We start from the raw sequence: 24726 nt of genomic DNA, 5'->3' as shown, positions 1-24726 counted from the left end.
GTGAGTGCAGAGGAGAGGGAGTGTTGACGTTTGTCATTTTAAATCTTTTCTATTATTGCATTCAGTGGGTGTGGAAACCTCTGTGTGTGTGTGTGTGTGTGTGTGTATTTGCCTTGAGGAGTGGGTGTAGGTCTAATCCGCTTCATGTAGAGCATTATGTAACCCTTCCCTCCCTCCTCCTGTTCTTTTGCTCCCTCCTTTGTTCCGTCCTGAATAAAAAGGTGTTGGTTCTTCATCTCCTCACTTGCTCATCACTTGCTCCCACTCAAGTTCGTTTGCTGAGTTAGACTCCATTGATCCATCACCATGACATCTTCTTCGTCCACTCGGATCAACTACTCCTCAGGCGCTACTCTGTATTCCGGAGGAGGAATGGGTGGTGGCAGGAGAGCTGCGAGTGTTCACGGAGGCGCTGGTTCACGCAGTGTACGTGTCTCCAGTGGCCCCGCACTCCTTGGCTCTGCAGCTGGAGTTGGCTTTGGGGCAGGTGGTTATGGTGCAGGTGGCGGGTTTGGTGCAGGTGGCGGGTTTGGTGCAGGTGGCGGGTTTGGTGCAGGTTCCGGGTTTGGTGGAGGCTTTGGCGGAGCCGGCAGCGGTTTCAACCTTGGGGATGCTGTGGATGTCTCAGCCAATGAGAAGATGACGATGCAGAACCTGAACGAGCGTCTGGCCTCCTACCTGGAGAAGGTGCGCTTGCTGGAGAAGGCCAACGCTGAACTGGAGCTCAAGATCCGCCAGTTCCTTGAGGGCAAGACTTCACCCCAGGCCAGAGACTACTCCCACTACTTCGCCACCATCAGTGACCTGCAGGACAAGGTATGGCCGAGCAGCCTCACTACCTCTTGTACTACCCCCATTGTTATGTGGTCAGTGTGAATGCAGGTTTAGGACGTTGCTATGTCCTTTCTCACTAAGGAAGGACTTTTATCCCCTCTTTATCCCATTTGTCAATACTCTTAATCTTCACTAAGGTAGGGACTTCAATCCCTCCGTGGCGAGATAGCGTTAGTTAAGTGGTCTGGATGAAGGGGTGGAGTTTTTAACGCATGCTCTTAACCATTGCATAAACAATAAATCAGTCATCATTAATATTTCTGTGTATTTATGGCTGAGATGAATAAAGGAGTGAAACAAAAGCAGGAACACACTTTTACTATTTTTGTATCAGTGAATGGAACACCCTCCAGCATAAACACACCCACACACACCCACACACACACGCACACACACACACACACACACACACACACACACACAGGACCACACCTGCCATTCATAATAACAAAAACACACCACAAACACTGCCACAGTGTGACTCCTCACCCTTCAGAGCTTCCTGTTTCCTTCGAATCCACTTTGATCTGTTCTTTTTTCTTTCTGTAGATCCAGGATGCCACACGTGTCAATGGAGGCATTTATCTTAGCATCGACAACGCCAAGCTCGCTGCTGACGACTTCAGAGTCAAGTATGTTCCCTTCTATAAAATAACAATTTTAATCCATACTTCAGTGCAGTGAGAATGATTTTATTTTTACAGGATGGCTGTCAGTCACACTAAGCTTCTTAGCAGCTATTAATTCCAAAGTTATTCCATGATATTGACTCAGTTTTGCTCATTTGGTTCGGGTTTAATGACGGTTCCTATGAATTTTTTTCTTTGTTTCAGGTATGAGAACGAGCTGGCCATGAGGCAGTCTGTGGAGGCTGACATCGCCGGGCTGAGGAGAGTTCTGGACGAAATGACGATGGCCAGATCAGATCTGGAGATGCAGATTGAGGGTCTGAAGGAAGAGCTGATCTTCCTCAAGAAGAACCATGAGGAGGTCTGTGACAGAGTGACAGATTTATCTACACATAACCACACAATTAGCACATTTCTGGTGGCTGTACCTATCGCACTCTGTTAGCTGTGCTCCATAACTCTGACCCCCTCAGACAGGAAGTGACATCACATTGCTTGCAAGCATCTTTGATTGAAAGCTCAGTGAAGTGAAATAAACACTGAATAGATAGCATACTTACACTCTAACACAGGCTAACCTTCACCCCTCACCAGAACCTCTGTTTTGTCTGCAGGACCTCATCGCTGCACGCTCTCAGATGAGTGGTCAAGTGCACGTGGAAGTCGACGCCAAACCACAGGAAGACCTCAACAAAATCCTGGCCGAAATCCGCGAGCACTATGAAGCCGTCGCTGCTAAAAACCGCAAAGAACTTGATGCTTGGTTCCAGGCCAAGGTTTAAAAAAATTCCTTGTACAAGTAGTTAAACCATGTTACATCTATAGATACGCTAACCGCTGACGTTAACATTTTATCTCCCAGAGCGAGACACTGAATAAAGAAGTCAGCGCCAGCACAGAAACGCTCCAGACCAACAGATCAGAGGTCACAGAGCTGAAGCGCACACTGCAGGGGCTGGAGATTGAGCTGCAGTCACAACTCAGCATGGTGAGGAGAAACAGTTTCACGTTTATTTTCCACACAGTCAGCTAACTTCAATACTGTAGAACTGCACCAGCTTTGAGTACACATTTATTAAACCACCACATTTTTCTTTGCAGAAAGCGTCACTGGAAAACACATTAGCAGATACACAGGCTCGCTACGCAGCTAAACTAGCAGGCTACCAGCAGCAGGTGCTGAGTCTGGAGGAGCAGCTGATGCAGCTTCGTGCCGATCTGGAGCGTCAGTCTCAGGAGTACCAGGTGCTGCTGGACATCAAGACCAGACTGGAGATGGAGATCAAAGAGTACAGAAGATTGCTGGATGGAGAAATTTCAGGAAGGTGAGATCTCAGAAGCACAGTTTACCCAGAATGCCTTGCAGCACCCTGACAAACTTTTCACTGTCCATCTTTTCATCAGTACAAGATGCACTTCTTGGTATTTACTTTGTGAATGAGAACTTTGGTTAAAGTGTGCAGCAATAGTAATGTGTGTGTGTGTGTGTGTGTGTGTGTGTGCAGTACCTCCAGCACCGACACCAGCACCAGCAGCAGCGCCAGCTCCAAAAAAACGCGCCATGTGGTGACAGTGGTGGAGGAGGTGGTGGACGGCAAAGTCGTGAGTTCCACTTCCAAATCCATCGCCGAGAAACTGTGAGGAAACATCACAGATCAGATCAGAAGTAGATGAACATGAACGTCCTCCAAGAAAAGCTGTGTTATGACAACAAAACATCAATAAAGTGTTCGGAATCTTAAACTTGTGTCTGTGTCACATGGTTTAAAATTTAACAGTTTAACACCTCAAACCGAATTGAAAATATCAGTGTGTTTGCTGTGGTCAAGCACTGGACTGGTTTCCAGTCTGAACTCCAAATCAGTTCTATAGCAGAACTTAGATCTAACTGGAACATGTAGACATGAAAAAAATAGATTATGTATAAAATCTTCTTCTTCTTCTTCTTCTTCTTTTTCTTCTTCTTCTTCTTCTTATTATAAGCATTATTTAATGTAAATCAGAGGAAAGAGCAAAAGAAAAAAAGACATAATGAGATGAAATGTAATAAAATACACATACATAAAACAATTCTGAGGCATGAATTAATTATAAATTTGAAAGCACAGATCATTAATAGAGCTGGAAGAATCTCCATGCTCATAAATTCAGCACGTATCTAAACCTTTAAAACATAATGAACTGGTCGTCCTTTAGAGAATACCAGAGGAAACGGATGAAGAAACCCCTGAGGTCTGATCTACAGAACCATGGTCTGATCTACAAAACTCTGGTCTGATCTAACGAACCGTGGTCTGATCTACAGAACCATGGTCTGATCTACAAAAGCATGATGACTGATTTCAGGGCTTTAGGTTGGACAACAGGTCTGATGTCTTTAAGGTTATATTAAATAATTCTGGATATTTGGAGAAGTAATGATCAGCGTCTCCACAGTATAACATTGAAACACTGCCCTGATCATCTGTAGGCTACTAACAATATTTATGGACCTGATTTTATATACAGTAAACACTCACTTTACTGGGAACACACCATCCTCCAAAAGTACCAGAACACAAGGCCAGTTCCAATTTTCTTGCTTTACACTAAAGACATTTGTGCTTGTGATTTGAAGATGAATGTGAAACGATAGATCAGCCAAATACTAAGTGTTAACAGAATATCTGTTCCAATACTTTTGCTCATGTAAAATTGGGTGGTCTGATACCAAAGGTGTGGTGTTCTTAGCTGTTTAACACGTAGAGATGTAAAGACCAGGAAATGAAAACAAACAAAGCAGTGTAAAGAACAAACGAACATGTTCTAATACTTTTTCTCATGTCCAATTGGGTGGTCTGATACTGAAGGTGTGGTGTTCTATGGTGTTTTACAAATCTAAATGTAAAGATAAGGAAATGAAGCTGGAGTTCTGATCTTCATCTTATTATCTCCAACACAGATGTCTTCAGTGTAAACTGCTCTTGTGTTCCAATACTTTTGGAGAAGACTATGTGTCCATGTGTTGCCCCATCAGCCTTTTAGTTACAGGGATACAAACAACAGAACGGTCACAGTCCTGATGAAACCAAGCAGCTGACTATTGGATAAAGATCAGGGGACAGATGTCCAATCATCTCCTGTCCAGTTTGGATGAGTCTCTACCTACTGTAGCCCGACATCCTGTCCTTGGATGACAGAAGAGGAGCCTGGTGTGGTTTTCTGCTGCAGTAGCCTCAAGATATAATGTGCTGTGCATGCTGAGATGCTTCTCTGCTCACTGCGGATAGCTGTAGCGTTCTGTAGCTGAGATCATTGAGATCTTCTCTCATTCTGTGTGAACATTAACTGAAGCTCATGTAGCTGCATGATTCTATGCGCTGTGCTGCTGCTGCCACATGATTGGTGGATAATTGCAGTGATAATTACAGGGGTAATACTGATCCTGATAAAGTGGATCATTAGATAATGAAACAAACTCTTGACATCCAAAATCCACATCAGGAGATATGAAAAAGGACATAACTGATCCTGTTGTTTTGTCAGGTAAATCTCTCCATGATGATCAGGTTCACCACTGCTTCAGCAAGGCCCATAACCTTCTCTGCTCCAGCAGACAGTATCAAAGCTGCCTCTGTGTACTGACCCCCATATATTCACCCCCAGATTATTACCCGATGAGGCACTAAAGCATCTCAAGATCAAGGTTACTCCACTGGTCACCTCAGTAGATCAAATTCAAATTCAATTTTTATTGGTCACATATATAATGGTACACAGTGTGATATACAATGAAATGCTTACACCACTATTTGCTTTGACCCTTGAAAAGGAAAAGGAATAAGGACAGAAAAGACAAGGATAAAATGTAAAATATAAAATACGTAATATAAAATATAAAAAAACTACAAATATAAAATATAATAAACTACAATTCACAGTAGGTAAATAAAAATAGAATATAATATAAATAAAATAAAAAATATAAATATAAATAAAGTAAGGTAGGGTATATGTGTATACAGAATATGTATAAAATATAGAATATATATAAGAAGTGTAAGAAATGTAAAATGTAAACGACTGTATTATACAGAACTATAAAAAGTGAATAGTGTGCAATAATGTGCCGTGTGCAGACAGCAGCAGTACGGGGGTCATGGAGTGATGAGAAGCAGTGGTATTGTCTATCTTAAAGCGTATTGTGTGTCACAGTCCTGTAATGTGCAAATGTACGGTATGGTTTGGCGTTTTCCAACACGTGTGTAGGAAGATAGTGTGAATGCAGTAGATGGTGTGAATGCTGGAGTCTCCTACTGCACAAGAACCTGGGTTGAGAAGATCCCTGATATCTCATTGGGTGGTGTAGGAAATGCTAACACCCCTGTACTACATCCTTTTTAGCCTTTCAGAGAGTCTCATCAGGTTCCACTCCCATCAGCAAGAACATGACTCTGAGGACACTGACTCACCTTCACCGGACCAATCTGAGATAAAGACCAGATGTCCAGTTTCAGTCCGTCGGTGTGTACTCTCACCTTAGATTCCTCTTCTACATGACCAGCAGCTGAGGAACGTTGAGGAACGAGCTGAGACCTGCAGCATGATTGGTGAGCAATTATGAGATTATGAGGGCTCAGATGATGGAGTGATTAATAAATAATGAGAGGAAATGACGGATTACACGCTGAGATCCTGTAAAAAGGAGAAATATTTATTTAGCTTGTTAGTGTAGAGGGATGGAGTTTTCCTGTAGGGGTGCTGTGGACCTGGACTTGTTCACTATAAAGCTCTAGCAGCTCACAGCATGTTCATTGGAAATCAGAGCAACAATAAACTAACAACTACTGATAAATACAGAGTGTGTGTGTGTGTTGATATTACACTTAATGTATTTGCATACCTGAGAAATTCTGCAGAAATGTTTATTTGTATCTCTGTCTGTGTGTGTGTGTGTGTGTGTGTGTTTGTGCATAACAGACATGGGTCTGACACCAGTTTTAACAACCAGCACCAACTCTGGCAAGCAGGAGCTCTGTCCCACCCTCACACTATGTTTTATTAATCCAGGTTTGTTGAAGTTCAGGAGGAAGCTGGTGTTTAATTGAATTCAGTTTAATTTGAGTCTCAGTTATAAACAGAGTCTCTACCTGAGTTTCTACCTGCAGGGGGGCGGCTGTGTGGCATTCGTTCTGCTCTCTGATTGGTCAGAATGTGTTGATTAATTCTCAGCTCTGACAGAAGAGCAGGTTATTATTACACTCCAATTCCTCTCACATCACAGCCATTTACCTACACTAATATTTATTATTCATGTTCTTTTGATGTCTTTCCTATTCTATCAGCTATAAACACTCGTCCCCTCAGCAGTCTCTCTTTATTCTCTCTCTCTATCAGATATAAACACTCGTCCCCTCAGCAGTCTCTCTTTATTCTCTCTCTCTATCAGCTATAAACACTCGTCCCCTCAGCAGTCTCTCTTTATTCTCTCTCTATCAGCTATAAACACTCGTCCCCTCAGCAGTCTCTCTTTATTCTCTCTCTATCAGCTGTAAACACTCGTCCCCTCAGCAGTCTCTCTTTATTCTCTCTCTATCAGCTATAAACACTCGTCCCCTCAGCAGTCTCTCTTTATTCTCTCTCTCTATCAGCTATAAACACTCGTCCCCTCAGCAGTCTCTCTTTATTCTCTCTCTCTCTCTATCAGCTATAAACACTCATCCCCTCAGCAGTCTCTCTTTATTCTCTCTCTATCAGCTATAAACACTCGTCCCCTCAGCAGTCTCTCTTTATTCTCTCTCTCTATCAGATATAAACACTCGTCCCCTCAGCAGTCTCTCTTTATTCTCTCTCTCTATCAGCTATAAACACTCGTCCCCTCAGCAGTCTCTCTTTATTCTCTCTCTATCAGCTATAAACACTCGTCCCCTCAGCAGTCTCTCTTTATTCTCTCTCTATCAGCTATAAACACTCGTCCCCTCAGCAGTCTCTCTTTATTCTCTCTCTCTATCAGCTATAAACACTCATCCCCTCAGCAGTCTCTCTTTATTCTCTCTCTCTCTCTATCAGCTATAAACACTCGTCCCCTCAGCAGTCTCTCTTTATTCTCTCTCTATCAGCTATAAACACTCATCCCCTCAGCAGTCTCTCTTTATTCTCTCTCTATCAGCTATAAACACTCATCCCCTCAGCAGTCTCTCTTTATTCTCTCTCTATCAGCTATAAACACTCGTCCCCTCAGCAGTCTCTCTTTATTCTCTCTCTATCAGCTATAAACACTCATCCCCTCAGCAGTCTCTCTTTATTCTCTCTCTCTATCAGCTATAAACACTCGTCCCCTCAGCAATCTCTCTTTATTCTCTCTCTATCAGCTATAAACACTCATCCCCTCAGCAGTCTCTCTTTATTCTCTCTCTATCAGCTATAAACACTCGTCCCCTCAGCAGTCTCTCTTTATTCTCTCTCTATCAGCTATAAACACTCGTCCCCTCAGCAGTCTCTCTTTATTCTCTCTCTCTATCAGCTATAAACACTCATCCCCTCAGCAGTCTCTCTTTATTCTCTCTCTCTATCAGCTATAAACACTCATCCCCTCAGCAGTCTCTCTTTATTCTCTCTCTATCAGCTATAAACACTCGTCCCCTCAGCAGTCTCTCTTTATTCTCTCTCTATCAGCTATAAACACTCGTCCCCTCAGCAGTCTCTCTTTATTCTCTCTCTATCAGCTATAAACACTCGTCCTCTCAGCAGTCTCTCTTTGTTCTCTCTCTCTATCAGCTATAAACACTCATCCCCTCAGCAGTCTCTCTTTATTCTCTCTCTATCAGCTATAAACACTCGTCCTCTCAGCAGTCTCTCTTTGTTCTCTCTCTCTATCAGCTATAAACACTCATCCCCTCAGCAGTCTCTCTTTATTCTCTCTCTATCAGCTATAAACACTCGTCCCCTCAGCAGTCTCTCTTTATTCTCTCTCTATCAGCTATAAACACTCATCCCCTCAGCAGTCTCTCTTTATTCTCTCTCTATCAGCTATAAACACTCGTCCCCTCAGCAGTCTCTCTTTATTCTCTCTCTATCAGCTATAAACACTCGTCCCCTCAGCAGTCTCTCTTTATTCTCTCTCTCTATCAGCTATAAACACTCATCCCCTCAGCAGTCTCTCTTTATTCTCTCTCTCTATCAGCTATAAACACTCATCCCCTCAGCAGTCTCTCTTTATTCTCTCTCTATCAGCTATAAACACTCGTCCCCTCAGCAGTCTCTCTTTATTCTCTCTCTATCAGCTATAAACACTCGTCCCCTCAGCAGTCTCTCTTTATTCTCTCTCTATCAGCTATAAACACTCGTCCTCTCAGCAGTCTCTCTTTGTTCTCTCTCTCTATCAGCTATAAACACTCATCCCCTCAGCAGTCTCTCTTTATTCTCTCTCTATCAGCTATAAACACTCGTCCTCTCAGCAGTCTCTCTTTGTTCTCTCTCTCTATCAGCTATAAACACTCATCCCCTCAGCAGTCTCTCTTTATTCTCTCTCTATCAGCTATAAACACTCGTCCCCTCAGCAGTCTCTCTTTATTCTCTCTCTATCAGCTATAAACACTCATCCCCTCAGCAGTCTCTCTTTATTCTCTCTCTATCAGCTATAAACACTCGTCCCCTCAGCAGTCTCTCTTTATTCTCTCTCTATCAGCTATAAACACTCGTCCCCTCAGCAGTCTCTCTTTATTCTCTCTCTCTATCAGCTATAAACACTCATCCCCTCAGCAGTCTCTCTTTATTCTCTCTCTCTATCAGCTATAAACACTCATCCCCTCAGCAGTCTCTCTTTATTCTCTCTCTATCAGCTATAAACACTCGTCCCCTCAGCAGTCTCTCTTTATTCTCTCTCTATCAGCTATAAACACTCGTCCCCTCAGCAGTCTCTCTTTATTCTCTCTCTATCAGCTATAAACACTCGTCCCCTCAGCAGTCTCTCTTTATTCTCTCTCTCTATCAGCTATAAACACTCATCCCCTCAGCAGTCTCTCTTTATTCTCTCTCTCTATCAGCTATAAACACTCGTCCCCTCAGCAGTCTCTCTTTATTCTCTCTCTATCAGCTATAAACACTCGTCCTCTCAGCAGTCTCTCTTTGTTCTCTCTCTCTATCAGCTATAAACACTCATCCCCTCAGCAGTCTCTCTTTATTCTCTCTCTATCAGCTATAAACACTCGTCCCCTCAGCAGTCTCTCTTTATTCTCTCTCTATCAGCTATAAACACTCATCCCCTCAGCAGTCTCTCTTTATTCTCTCTCTATCAGCTATAAACACTCGTCCCCTCAGCAGTCTCTCTTTATTCTCTCTCTATCAGCTATAAACACTCGTCCCCTCAGCAGTCTCTCTTTATTCTCTCTCTCTATCAGCTATAAACACTCATCCCCTCAGCAGTCTCTCTTTATTCTCTCTCTCTATCAGCTATAAACACTCATCCCCTCAGCAGTCTCTCTTTATTCTCTCTCTATCAGCTATAAACACTCGTCCCCTCAGCAGTCTCTCTTTATTCTCTCTCTATCAGCTATAAACACTCGTCCCCTCAGCAGTCTCTCTTTATTCTCTCTCTATCAGCTATAAACACTCGTCCTCTCAGCAGTCTCTCTTTGTTCTCTCTCTCTATCAGCTATAAACACTCATCCCCTCAGCAGTCTCTCTTTATTCTCTCTCTATCAGCTATAAACACTTGTCCCCTCAGCAGTCTCTCTTTATTCTCTCTCTATCAGCTATAAACACTCGTCCCCTCAGCAGTCTCTCTTTATTCTCTCTCTATCAGCTATAAACACTCGTCCTCTCAGCAGTCTCTCTTTGTTCTCTCTCTCTATCAGCTATAAACACTCATCCCCTCAGCAGTCTCTCTTTATTCTCTCTCTATCAGCTATAAACTCTTGTCCCCTCAGCAGTCTCTCTTTATTCTCTCTCTATCAGCTATAAACACTCATCCCCTCAGCAGTCTCTCTTTGTTCTCTCTCTCTATCAGCTATAAACACTCGTCCCCTCAGCAGTCTCTCTTTATTCTCTCTCTATCAGCTATAAACACTCGTCCTCTCAGCAGTCTCTCTTTGTTCTCTCTCTCTATCAGCTATAAACACTCATCCCCTCAGCAGTCTCTCTTTATTCTCTCTCTATCAGCTATAAACACTTGTCCCCTCAGCAGTCTCTCTTTATTCTCTCTCTATCAGCTATAAACACTCGTCCCCTCAGCAGTCTCTCTTTATTCTCTCTCTATCAGCTATAAACACTCGTCCCCTCAGCAGTCTCTCTTTATTCTCTCTCTATCAGCTATAAACACTCGTCCCCTCAGCAGTCTCTCTTTATTCTCTCTCTCTATCAGCTATAAACACTCATCCCCTCAGCAGTCTCTCTTTATTCTCTCTCTCTATCAGCTATAAACACTCGTCCCCTCAGCAGTCTCTCTTTATTCTCTCTCTATCAGCTATAAACACTCGTCCTCTCAGCAGTCTCTCTTTGTTCTCTCTCTCTATCAGCTATAAACACTCATCCCCTCAGCAGTCTCTCTTTATTCTCTCTCTCTATCAGCTATAAACACTCGTCCCCTCAGCAGTCTCTCTTTATTCTCTCTCTATCAGCTATAAACACTCATCCCCTCAGCAGTCTCTCTTTATTCTCTCTCTCTATCAGCTATAAACACTCATCCCCTCAGCAGTCTCTCTTTATTCTCTCTCTATCAGCTATAAACACTCGTCCCCTCAGCAGTCTCTCTTTATTCTCTCTCTATCAGCTATAAACACTCGTCCCCTCAGCAGTCTCTCTTTATTCTCTCTCTATCAGCTATAAACACTCATCCCCTCAGCAGTCTCTCTTTATTCTCTCTCTCTATCAGCTATAAACACTCATCCCCTCAGCAGTCTCTCTTTATTCTCTCTCTATCAGCTATAAACACTCGTCCCCTCAGCAGTCTCTCTTTATTCTCTCTCTATCAGCTATAAACACTCGTCCCCTCAGCAGTCTCTCTTTATTCTCTCTCTCTATCAGCTATAAACACTCATCCCCTCAGCAGTCTCTCTTTATTCTCTCTCTCTATCAGCTATAAACACTCATCCCCTCAGCAGTCTCTCTTTATTCTCTCTCTATCAGCTATAAACACTCGTCCCCTCAGCAGTCTCTCTTTATTCTCTCTCTATCAGCTATAAACACTCGTCCCCTCAGCAGTCTCTCTTTATTCTCTCTCTATCAGCTATAAACACTCGTCCTCTCAGCAGTCTCTCTTTGTTCTCTCTCTCTATCAGCTATAAACACTCATCCCCTCAGCAGTCTCTCTTTATTCTCTCTCTATCAGCTATAAACACTTGTCCCCTCAGCAGTCTCTCTTTATTCTCTCTCTATCAGCTATAAACACTCGTCCCCTCAGCAGTCTCTCTTTATTCTCTCTCTATCAGCTATAAACACTCGTCCCCTCAGCAGTCTCTCTTTATTCTCTCTCTATCAGCTATAAACACTCGTCCCCTCAGCAGTCTCTCTTTATTCTCTCTCTCTATCAGCTATAAACACTCATCCCCTCAGCAGTCTCTCTTTATTCTCTCTCTCTATCAGCTATAAACACTCGTCCCCTCAGCAGTCTCTCTTTATTCTCTCTCCATCAGCTATAAACACTCGTCCTCTCAGCAGTCTCTCTTTGTTCTCTCTCTCTATCAGCTATAAACACTCATCCCCTCAGCAGTCTCTCTTTATTCTCTCTCTATCAGCTATAAACACTCATCCCCTCAGCAGTCTCTCTTTATTCTCTCTCTCTATCAGCTATAAACACTCATCCCCTCAGCAGTCTCTCTTTATTCTCTCTCTCTATCAGCTATAAACACTCATCCCCTCAGCAGTCTCTCTTTATTCTCTCTCTATCAGCTATAAACACTCGTCCCCTCAGCAGTCTCTCTTTATTCTCTCTCTATCAGCTATAAACACTCGTCCCCTCAGCAGTCTCTCTTTATTCTCTCTCTATCAGCTATAAACACTCGTCCTCTCAGCAGTCTCTCTTTGTTCTCTCTCTCTATCAGCTATAAACACTCATCCCCTCAGCAGTCTCTCTTTATTCTCTCTCTATCAGCTATAAACACTTGTCCCCTCAGCAGTCTCTCTTTATTCTCTCTCTATCAGCTATAAACACTCGTCCCCTCAGCAGTCTCTCTTTATTCTCTCTCTATCAGCTATAAACACTCGTCCTCTCAGCAGTCTCTCTTTGTTCTCTCTCTCTATCAGCTATAAACACTCGTCCCCTCAGCAGTCTCTCTTTATTCTCTCTCTATCAGCTATAAACTCTTGTCCCCTCAGCAGTCTCTCTTTATTCTCTCTCTATCAGCTATAAACACTCATCCCCTCAGCAGTCTCTCTTTGTTCTCTCTCTCTATCAGCTATAAACACTCGTCCCCTCAGCAGTCTCTCTTTGTTCTCTCTCTCTATCAGCTATAAACACTCGTCCCCTCAGCAGTCTCTCTTTATTCTCTCTCTATCAGCTATAAACACTCGTCCCCCAGCAGTCTCTCTTTATTCTCTCTCTCTTTTTAGCTATAAACACTCGTCCCCTCAGCAGTCTCTCTTTATTCTCTCTCTCTTTTTAGCTATAAACACACACACACCTTACTTTTAAACAAACTTCACCACATCAATGATCTGTTATTAGTGAAGTGTCCCTGTGAACGAGCTGTTACTATAGAAACACTAGAAAAAATACTAGAACAAGCTCATTAACACTTTCTGACCAATCAGAATCCAGAGAACTCTGCAGCACTGAGATGTAAAAAGTGTATTTTAATCAAACTGACAAGAACAGTTTTGGTGTTTGTATGAGAGAGATAGACAGAAACAGAAAGATTTACAAGATTTACATACTCTGGCACACACACACACACACACACACACACACACACATTTTGATGCATTTACACAGAACTTAATGATTTCCTTGTGTTGGTGAGCTGCGTGTGTGTACATGTATTTCATCACGTCTCATCTGCATTACTCCCAGCTAATGAAGCCTCAGGCCTCCAGTGTTCCAGAAGATCATACACATGTATATATTTACAAAATCTACAGATTTATAGAACCTCAGCCTCAAGTTGTGGTAGACAACAAGAAGATCATTAATCTCTTTAATTACAAAAAAAATATTTAACTCTTTTGTATGAAACCCTGCATGTGTGTTTTTCACATTCCTCAGCTCTGAACACATCTTCTAAGGAATCCAGACTTTCTAGCCCAGACTTGCTGAAGGCCCAGGAGACCTGCACCCCCAGAGCGACACACCCCCTTGTGTGTGTGTGTGTGTGTGTGTGTGTTAGCCACAAGGCCCTCAGGCCCCGGGGCATCCAGCATCCAGCACCACACGGATCAGCTCATCTCACTTTAAACAGAAGTGTTTGATGTAATAACACACACACACACCTGAATGTTAACGATCAGTCAAACCTGACATTTTGATGCCCTGATGAATCACGTCCACACAAATGCAGATCATTTTCATTAAACTTGGTGTTTTTAGCTGCTTTAAGAACAAGAATTTTCAGTGAAATGCATCAGAGATCTAAGATGGTTATATTTATATCCACTCTGTATATCATATTTATATATTATATTATATTTACAGCAACTCTGGAGGTTAATGTGACTTACAGGAAATTTAATTTGGATTTCATGGTCAGTTATTTTGAATTTATTTTTTATTTTTTTTAAATGGTAGATTAGTATCATGGCCTTTTATTTTCCATCCAATAAAGGAACAGTTGATGAATAACGTCTTAGAGCTTAAAGTTACTTCACTTCTGCAATAACAGTTCCCTCCACAATGTAAAGCATGATTGGTATCTGTGCGTTAAATTGGTTTCATCACCTCAGGCTTTCTTTAAACTGGCTGCATATAAAAAAATCGCTGAAGTAACTTACAGATAAAAAAAAACTTGATTTTATAAAAGTGAAATGAGAATGAATTTCAAATAATAAGCAATAAAAATGCTTGTTTTACTTTTTGTCTCATTTCTAAATGTTAAAGTTCTTGACATCCTGTGCAAGATCACCACAGCATTTCTTCTTCTATTGGCTTGTCCACATGCTCAGCAGCTGGAGGCAGTGTTACCTGTGTAAATTCCACCAGTGGCTTCTCTGGTGGCTTTCTTTCTTCTGGGCAGGTTGGTCTGGTTTGAGGAGTTTCCACACTGAGGCAAGGAATGTTCTGTGAAGTTCTCCCCCTCAAACCCACACCTCTTTTTTAAGGCTTTAAAAGCAGACACTTCACTCCTCTCTCCACTTGTTCTTCTCCGGCTTGAGCAGAAAGGTTCTACACTGTGATCATCATGACCAGCAGTTTCTCCACCGGTAGCTTCGTCTCCTCCTCTTCAGTTGCCGGGGGCAGTTTATTGAGAAGCAGCTCAGGTCTGCGCCATGGAGCCAGCAGTGTGTATTCAGGATCTGGAGGGTATGGAGTGCGCATCTCCACTGCCAGAAGTGTCGGAAGTGACTTCAACATCGCTGATGCCGTCGATGTTACAGGCAATGAGAAGCTGACCATGCAGAACCTGAACGAGCGCCTGGCTACCTACCTGGAGAAGGTGCGCTCGCTGGAGAAGGCCAATGCTGAACTGGAGCTCAAGATCCGCCAGTTCCTGGATGGCAAGGCCTCCCCTGCTGCCCGAGACTACTCTGCCTACTTTGTCACCATCACTGACCTCCAGTCCAAGGTATGGCTCCAACTTTCTCACAATCACCTTCCTTATTAACCATTATGCACAATTTATGGAATCTGCCTTTGTAGCCATGTCATAGTAGAGAGGATATGGTGCACCCATGGAATCCCACAATGCATTGTTTAATCGTTTAAGGATGCAGTGCATAGCTACTCAATATTATCTTCCTCACTATTCTATTGATGACACTTTGGCTCTACTGGGTCAGATTAGTTTATCATTGTTTATGAAGATCCTGCTTTCAGTCTAACCCCACTGCTCACTTACTCATACTTATATATTGTAAACCATTTAAAATGACCTCATATCATCAATCATTTTTGGAATCCATCCTTATTATACATTCATCTGTCACTCTGCACATTCACCTGTCTCTATACATGTTTACCTGTCTCTCTGCATGTCTGGTATGCTATATAATAGCATATAATATAATCATAATTGTAGGCAGTTCATCTCTTTCTCCATTTCACCCAATCCCCTCTCAGTACAGAGGCCACACCCATGTTATTCACATAGTCCTTTCCTAATACAAGGGGCAAATCCATCTCTATTATCTGATATCCTCTCTATACAGAGGCCACACCCCTCTATTACACCCAATTACCTTTCACTACCACACCCATCCATTGAACCTTTTATACTTTGAGACTTTATTGTAAATTAAATATGGTATATAAATGGTAATTATTAACTTTGTGATTATTTTGTAGATTCAGGGTGCCGTTTCTGTGAATGGAGGGCTGTACCTGAACATCGACAATGCCAAACTTGCTGCTGATGACTTCAGAGTAAAGTGAGTATCCAAAACACTTATTTATAACATTGTGTAGTGTCCATGATTCTCTAGTGAAGGTAACAGGTTGTTGTTTAAACTCCACTCTTCTTCTGGTTCAGTAATTAAGCTTCTATTTTTTTATACACAATCTCTTAGATTTTAAGTAAATGCAACCATGGACAAGTACACCAGTGTGTCTTTTTCATCAATATGACCTTCTCAGGTTGAAACAAACCACAGGTGTAAAACAGATATTTTTTATTGTTTCAGGTATGAGAATGAGCTGGCCATGAGGCAGTCTGTGGAGGCCGACATCTCCGGGCTGAGGAAGGTTCTGGATGACTTGACATTGGCCAGATCGGATCTGGAGATGCAGATTGAGGGTCTGAAAGATGAGCTGATCTATCTGAAGAAGAACCATGAGGAGGTGAGGGATGATCCTCAGTGATCTACACAAAGAACCACTTCATTATACGTTATACATCAAACAAAATGTCACAGTTTTTACACAATTATCAGCTAGACAGCATATTGCAGTACATTAAAGCACCTAGACCTCATCAACCCAAGAGATCCCTGAGGAGTTCCATCACCTCACTGTGTCTTTGTGAATGCAATGCTATCAGTAGCTCATGTCTTCGCTATGTTCCTGTAGGAGCTCCAGTTGGCCCGATCTCAGATGAGTGGACAGGTGAACGTGGAGGTGGATGCTGCACCACAGCAAGACCTGACAGCAATCTTGGCTGGAATCCGTGAGCATTACGAATCTGTGGCCACTAAGAACCACAAAGAAATTGAGGCCTGGTTCCAGACCAAGGTGAGCATGCTTAACATTCAGTGCTCAGAACTGCATCTTTCTGAGAATTTTAAAGTGATTTTGTGATTTTTATCTTCACAGAGTGAAGCACTGAACAAAGAGGTGGCCATCAGCACAGAAACACTCCAGACATCCAGATCTGAAATCACAGAGGTCAAGCGCACACTTCAGAGTCTGGAAATTGAACTTCAGTCACAGCTTAGCATGGTGAGATCTTCTTAGCACAAACTTTCAGACACGATTCATTATAATATAACAACATTTATAACACAACATTGTGATATAAAACTCACTTCTTTCGAATCCTCAGAATGCTAATCAATATCATACAACTTATTTCTAATATTCACAATAAGGATTTATTTTTTGCTAACCATAATAAAAAAAATTGTCACTAAGCATTCTGAAAGCGTGTGTAATACACTGTAAAAACATTCACTGAAGATTATCACTAATCCTGGTCATTGATTTCTTGTGAATCTTGAAACTCTCTTTAAATATTCTTCTTCTTATTCATCTGTTTAGAAAGCGTCTCTGGAACACACTCTGACTGAGACGCAAAGCCGCTATGCACAAATGCTCGCCGGCTATCAGGTTCAGGTGACGAGTCTGGAGGAGCAGGTGGGGCACATTCGTGCTGATCTCGCACGCCAAGCTCAGGAGTATCAGATGCTGCTGGACATCAAGACCAGACTGGAGCTGGAGATCGCAGAGTACAGGAGACTGCTGGACGGAGAAGCAACCAACACGTGAGTATTTCAGGGAAAACTTCATTACATTTGGAGAATATTTCAGTGTTTTCTCTCCTCACCTTTCTGTTAACACTCTGCCTTTATTTCCTATTCTAGTACCACAACCAGCTCGAGCTTGAGCTCAAAAACTCGGAAGGTGCTGATCGTCACAGAGGAAGTGGTGGATGGTAAAGTGGTCAGTTCCTCTAGTACTACTGAGAGCAAAACCATCACCAAGTAAGCATGCTGAGTCTCCACACAGCGACGAGATGATTTCCATACCTGTGAAATTCAGGACATCTCTCGATGCTTACCAAGTAAAATAAAGTCAAGTCAAAGCAGTTCATGTGTCTGTTGTTCATTTTAGCAAAACTCTCTCATTGAACCCTCACAGATTTTTACCTAAAAGAAACATTATTACAAAAAAAGCACAAAACAAATATGTTTTTGATCACGTCTCAACCAAAAGATTGTGTCTGAGTCTGTAAAGACTGTTCCACAGGTAGTAAAAAGCTCTGCTCCATGCTAGTTTTTATTGAAAATTTGTTCTTGAAAATTTGGTTATACCATTTATGGAGATGAACTGGACACCTAGAAGCTTGAAAGATTTCACTCCCTCCATACATCACATTCTCTTTAATAGCACAGACATGGTCAGGTCATCTGCATATTTAATCATTTTTACATTTGATCCTGAATAATCATGAAAAAAAAGAAGACAATACAATACAATCCACACTGAGGAACAGCAACCAGAACAGGATAAGCTAAGTAAAAACATTTCCACAAACATTTATAGCATATGGCTGACCACCTTATCCAGAGCAAGAAGCTGTTTACATTTTTGTTACATACAGATTACAGCACAGTGAAATTCTTTCTTCACATATCTCAGCTTTGGGAGTTGGGGTCAGAGTGCATGATCAGCCATGATGCAGCGCCCCTGGAACAAGGAGAGTTAAGGGTCTTGCTCAGGGGCCCAACACTGGCAGCTTGGCAGTGCTGGGCCTTGAACCCCAGTCTTCTGATTAACAACGCAGAGCCTCAACCGCTTAACCACTTACATTTATCTCATTTACACCACTAATTTAGTTTAGGTACTGCAATTCTGACCACTTCAAAAAGCATGAGGAAAGGCAGAAACAATTCTCCAAATCTGATCTGTCAGAACAGATTAGGTTCTTCCTAAGGCCATGTAAGCCTTTATAGCAGATCTAATTATAGCAAGCAGAGTTTTTTAAAATTACCTCACATACCTAACCTACACAGCTCATCAAGGATACTTGTTGAAAAAACCCTGAGGGTCAGATTTCTTTAATATTGCTCTACCGGGTAAAAGCATCTCTGTGATATATAATAGAGTTTAATCAGGTTAATCAAGACTGTGGCAGAGTGACTGTGTTTTATTTGATGATAAAACTTCAGTTAAAATTGGCAGACTCTCTAATACAAACAGATTTGGTCAAAGACCAAAAGGATGCAGTAGATTTTTAGATGTTGTTTGAATTCTGTCAGCGACTCAGCTGATCATATTGAGAATCTTGATGTGTACCTTCCTTGTACCCTGAGAGATTGTGGGACCAGTCAAGCAGTGTTAGAGGAACAGAGGAAGCGAGGTGATGTGTGGTGTGATAAGAGCTTTGAGGTAAGAGGGAGATGGTCCATTTTATCTTTGTAGGCAAGCATTTTACATCTGATGCAGCAGCTACAGGAAGCCAGTGGAGGGATCGCAGCAACAGGATGGTGTATGAGGAAGAAAGAAGTTGAGCCTTGAAAAGGGACTGAATAAGCACTTGAGTGACCTGTGTGTATAGAAACTGACAAATCCTTCTGATATTGTAAAGGGGAAATCAGCATGGGTATATAAGATTAGAAATGTGAGAGAAGCAGGACCGTTGATTGTCCACTGTTACCATAAGGTTGTGCATAGTGACCAAAGTTGAGATTAGAGAGTCATCCATGGAGACCACAAGATTCTTGTGAATGCATATATAAGGATGAATTTCAGTTTTGCTTGTAAATTTTATCTGATGAGCTGCAATCCATGATGAGATATCTGTCATACAATATTTGATTAAGGCATTCTGAGATGTGAGCAGATACAATAGTGTCTAAGTGTGAAATGTCAATCATATAGAATTTATGAAACCAATGTAAGGAAATGACCTCAACAAGAGAATGAGTATAAAGGGAGAACAGAAGATATCAATCCAGTCACCTAAAGCTGGTTTTGTCAGAATGGGAATAAACCTTGTTCTCTTTAATGCATTTAGTTCATGACCAACAGTTATGCAGCCATTAATGATAGTAGTAATGAAAGGGAGATGGTCTTTTGAGATAGATAGATAGATAGATAGATAGATAGATAGATAGATAGATAGATAGATAGATAGATAGATAGATAGATAGATAGATAGATAGACAACTTCCAGCAGTATAATAGGTAATATGGCATGCAATAAATAATAAAAAATACTAAATACTAAAATTTTAAAGGTAAATATAGTTGCAAGCAATGATGATCGGGAACAAGCAATGGTGCTATTGCCACCCAAGCACACCAGACACAGTGGGTACATGCATTTAAAGGGGAAATAGCAAAAGGACAAAAGTGACAATTTGGGTGTAATGAAAGTGATCACCTTCCAGACACGCTGAATGACTTCTACGCTCGGTTTGAGGCACAGAACAACACAACAGCGAGGAAGACCATCCCTCCTCCTAATGACCCAGTGCTCTGTCTCACCACGGCTGACGTGAGGAGAACTCTATGCAGAGTTAACCCACGGAAGTCTGCTGGACCAGACAACATTCCTGGCAGAGTTCTCAGGGATTGTGCAGAGCAGCTAGCAGATGTCTTCACTGACATCTTCAACATCTAGCTGAGCAGCTCCTTCATCCCAACGTGCCTCAAGACAATGACCATCGTCCCTGTGCCAAAGAAGTCTACGGTTTCCTGCCTCAGTGACTATCGTCCCGTCGCACTCACACCAATCGTGATGAAATGCTTCGAGAGGCTTGTCATGAGGCACATCAAGTCACAGCTACCACCCTTGCTGGACCCCTTGCAGTTTGCGTATCGTCCTAACCGTTCCACGGAAGACGCCATCACCACAACCCTCCATCTGGCCCTCACACACCTGGACTGTAAAGACTTCTACGTTCGAATGCTGTTCATAGATTTCAGTTCAGCATTCAACACAATCATCCCTCAGCAGCTGATTGAGAAGCTGAGTCTCCTGGGCCTGAACACCTCTCTCTGCAACTGGATCCTGGATTTCCTGACTGGGAGACCTCAGTCAGTCCGGATCAAGAACAACATCTCCAGTACCACCACACTGAGCACTGGAGCACCTCAGGGCTGTGTGCTCAGTCCATTGCTGTTCATTCAGCTGACTCACGACTGTGCAGCAATGCACAGCTCCAACCACATCGTCAAGTTCTCCGATGACACGACCGTGGTGGGTCTCATCAGCAAGAACGACGAGTCAGCATACAGAGAGGAGGTGCAACATCTAACAGCCTGGTGCAGAGCCAACAACCTCTCCCTGAACGTCGACAAGACTAAAGAGATGGTTGTTGACTTCAGGAGAGCACAGAGTGACCATTTTCCTCTGTTCATCGACGGATCCTCTGTGGAGATCGTCAAGAGCACCAAATTCCTTGTTGTCCATCTGGCGGAGAACTTCACCTGGTCACTCAACACCAGCTCCATCACCAAGAAAGCCCAGCAGCACCTCTACTTCCTGAGGAGGCTGAGGAAAGCCCATCTCCCTCCCCCATCCTGACTGTGTTCTACAGAGGGACCATGGAGAGCGTCCTGAGCAGCTGCATCACTGCCTGGTTTGGGAACTGGACCGTCTCAGATCACAAGACCCTTCAGGGGATAGTGAGGACAGCTGAGAAGATCATTGGAGTCTCTCTCCCCTCTATCACAGACATTTACACCGCACGCTGCATCCGCAAAGCTAACAGCATTGTGGCTGACCCCACACACCCCTCACACACACTCTTACACACCCCACACACCCCTCACACACACTCTTACACACCCCACACACCCCTCACACACACACTCTTACACACCCCACACACCCCTCACACACACTCTTACACACCCCACACACCCCTCACACACACTCTTACACACCCCACACACCCCTCACACACACACTCTTACACACCCCACACACCCCTCACACACACTCTTACACACCCCACACACACACTCTTACACACCCCACACACCCCTCACACACACTCTTACATACCCCACACACCCCTCACACACACTCTTACACACCCCACACACCCCTCACACACACTCTTACACACCCCACACACCCCTCACACACACTCTTACACACCCCACACACACACTCTTACACACCCCACACACCCCTCACACACACTCTTACATACCCCACACACCCCTCACACACACTCTTACACACCCCACACACCCCTCACACACACTCTTACACACCCCACACACCCCACACACACACTCTTACACACCCCACACACCCCTCACACAAACTCTTACACACCCCACACACCCCTCACACACACTCTTACACACCCCACACACCCCTCACACACACTCTTACACACCCCACACACCCCTCACACACACTCTTACACACCCCACACACCCCTCACACAAACTCTTACACACCCCACACACCCCTCACCCACACTCTTACACACCCCACACACCCCTCACACACACTCTTACACACCCCACACACCCCTCACGCACACTCTTTCACACCCCTCACACACACTCTTACACACCCCACACCCCCCTCACACACACTCTTACACACCCCTCACACACACTCTTACACACCCCACACACCCCTCACATACCCCACACACCCCTCACACACACTCTTACACACCCCACACACCCCTCACACACACTCTTACACACCCCACACACCACACACACACTCTTACACACCCCACACACCCCTCACACAAACTCTTACACACCCCACACACCCCTCACACACACTCTTACACACCCCACACACCCCTCACACACACTCTTACACACCCCACACACCCCTCACACACACTCTTACACACCCCACACACCCCTCACACAAACTCTTACACACCCCACACACCCCTCACACAAACTCTTACACACCCCACACACCCCTCACCCACACTCTTACACACCCCACACACCCCTCACACACACTCTTACACACCCCACACACCCCTCACACACACTCTTACACACCCCACACACCCCTCACACCCCTCACACAAACTCTTACACACCCCACACACCCCTCACACACACTCTTACACACCCCACACACCCCTCACACACACTCTTACACACCCCACGCACCCCTCACACACACTCTTCGCCCTCCTGCCATCTGGAAAGAGGTACCGGAGCATTCGGTCCCTCACAACCAGACTGTGTAACAGTTTCTTTCCTCAAGCCATCAGGATCCTCAACACCCAGGAATGAACTGTTCTACACTCACACACACACACACACACACACACACACACTCACACACACACGCACACACACTCACTCAGTACTGAACTGTATACAACTCTCTGTCTCTCTCACACACATATACAACACACACACTCTCTCTCGACTGTGTGGACACACACACACACACACACACATAATTTATATTGTTCATTACTTACTGCACTACCTCTACCAGTCATCCGCTGCTATAGTTATATTTATGTTTATTCTATTTGCACTACCTCAACCGCTGCTGTGTATTTTTGCACAATATTTCTGCACAATATTTTTTTACATCATTTCATTTTATCTTATTTTATTTCACTTACAATCCATTACACATGTTCTTTTCTTTCTTTTTGGTGCTAAGTGTCCTGTGTTCTTTTGTGTTGTCTTTCTTGTATTTATTGTCTTTTGCACTGTCTTGTCTATGCTCTGTTTGCACCTAGCTGCACACTGTGCACTTTACGTGGCTAAGACAATCTTCTGGTGTTTTTTTGTGTTGAACTTTGTTGTTGTATGTTTCTGTAGCACCAGGTCCTGGAGAAACGTTATTTCATTTCACTATGAACTGCGTCAGATATATGTGGTTGAAATAACAATTAAGCTTCTTAAATCTTGAATCTTGAATCAAAGTCCACTGATGGCAAAAAGAAAACTGCCTCTCCCTCTAAACTATATAAGGGCAAAAGTGACAGTTTGGTGTAATGAAACAGATAATAGCAATGTCCAGTGATGTCAAAAGGGACAATGACTCTCCCTCTCCTCCCACTATATTACTATATCAGGTTATATATATATATATATATATATATATATAGAGAGAGAGAGAGAGAGAGAGAGAGAGAGAGAGAGAGAGAGAGAGTCACCCAGAAAAATGTATACACATTTCAGGAAAAGAAAAATTTGTATAAATATTTTATTACTAAATTTATTGCTATATGTTATAGAATGATATATATGATGATATTATGATAACAATATGGTAATTTTAATAATATTACACTAATATAATATACATCATACTATTTTTTCTTTTCCTGAAGTGTATATATATTTTTCGGTTGACTCTGTATATACACTACTCACAAAAAGTTATTTGGCTTTTGGGTGAAATTTATGGAAAATGTAAAAAGTTCACACTACAGTGATATTATATCATGAAAGTAGGGCATTTAAGTAGAAGCTGCAATGGTGATTTCCTCATCTCAAACAATTTATTGAAACAAAAGCCAACAACAGTGGTGGGTATACCACAACAAAAAATCTCAATGTCTCAATAATCTGTCATGTGCCCTTGACCATCAATTACAGCTTGACCACGACGATCTCATGCTGTTCACGAGTCGACTTATTGTCTGCTGAGGCATGGCATTCCACTCTTCTTGAAGGGCGGCCCTCAGGTCATTGAGGTTCTGGGGTGCAGGGTTACGAGCCTCTACACGGCGACTCGGCTGATCCCAGAGGTTTTCTATGGGATTCAGGTCTGGAGAAAGTGCAGGCCACTCCATTTGAGGTACCCCAGCCTCCAGCAGCCGTTCCCTAATGATGCGACCTCGATGAGCTGGAGCATTGTCGTCCATGAAGATGAAATTAGGCCTGTGTTGTTCATGCAGGGGCACAATGACTGGATTAATGATGTTATTCGGGTAGTATTGGCTTGTCACTGTACCATTCACAAGGAGACACACCTGCCCAGACTGTAACACCACCACAACAGTGGCTGATGCA

At 43.1% G+C, this 24726-nt stretch overlaps 2 protein-coding genes across 2 annotated transcripts; both read left to right on the top strand.

Moving 5' to 3' along the window:
* The first annotated feature begins 233 nt into the window (after positions 1–233).
* Positions 234–3206, top strand: LOC131345119 (keratin, type I cytoskeletal 13-like). The gene is made up of 7 exons (XM_058377835.1): positions 234–816; positions 1384–1466; positions 1668–1824; positions 2078–2239; positions 2326–2451; positions 2565–2788; positions 2969–3206. The coding sequence occupies exons 1-7, from the start codon at positions 307–309 to the stop codon at positions 3102–3104; spliced, it is 1398 nt and encodes a 465-aa protein (XP_058233818.1). The 5' UTR covers positions 234–306; the 3' UTR covers positions 3105–3206.
* An 11509-nt stretch (positions 3207–14715) lies between these two features.
* LOC131345514 (keratin, type I cytoskeletal 13-like) lies at positions 14716–17827 on the top strand. Its single transcript, XM_058378445.1, has 7 exons — positions 14716–15154; positions 15874–15956; positions 16209–16365; positions 16594–16755; positions 16837–16962; positions 17281–17504; positions 17604–17827. Exons 1-7 carry the CDS (start codon positions 14771–14773, stop codon positions 17725–17727), a joined length of 1260 nt encoding a protein of 419 aa, XP_058234428.1. The 5' UTR covers positions 14716–14770; the 3' UTR covers positions 17728–17827.
* The last annotated feature ends 6899 nt before the right edge of the window (positions 17828–24726 follow it).

This window comes from Hemibagrus wyckioides, linkage group LG24 (genome assembly GCF_019097595.1).
Source record: "Hemibagrus wyckioides isolate EC202008001 linkage group LG24, SWU_Hwy_1.0, whole genome shotgun sequence".
NCBI lineage: Eukaryota > Metazoa > Chordata > Actinopteri > Siluriformes > Bagridae > Hemibagrus > Hemibagrus wyckioides.
This window is presented reverse-complemented; position numbering and strand designations above follow the sequence as displayed.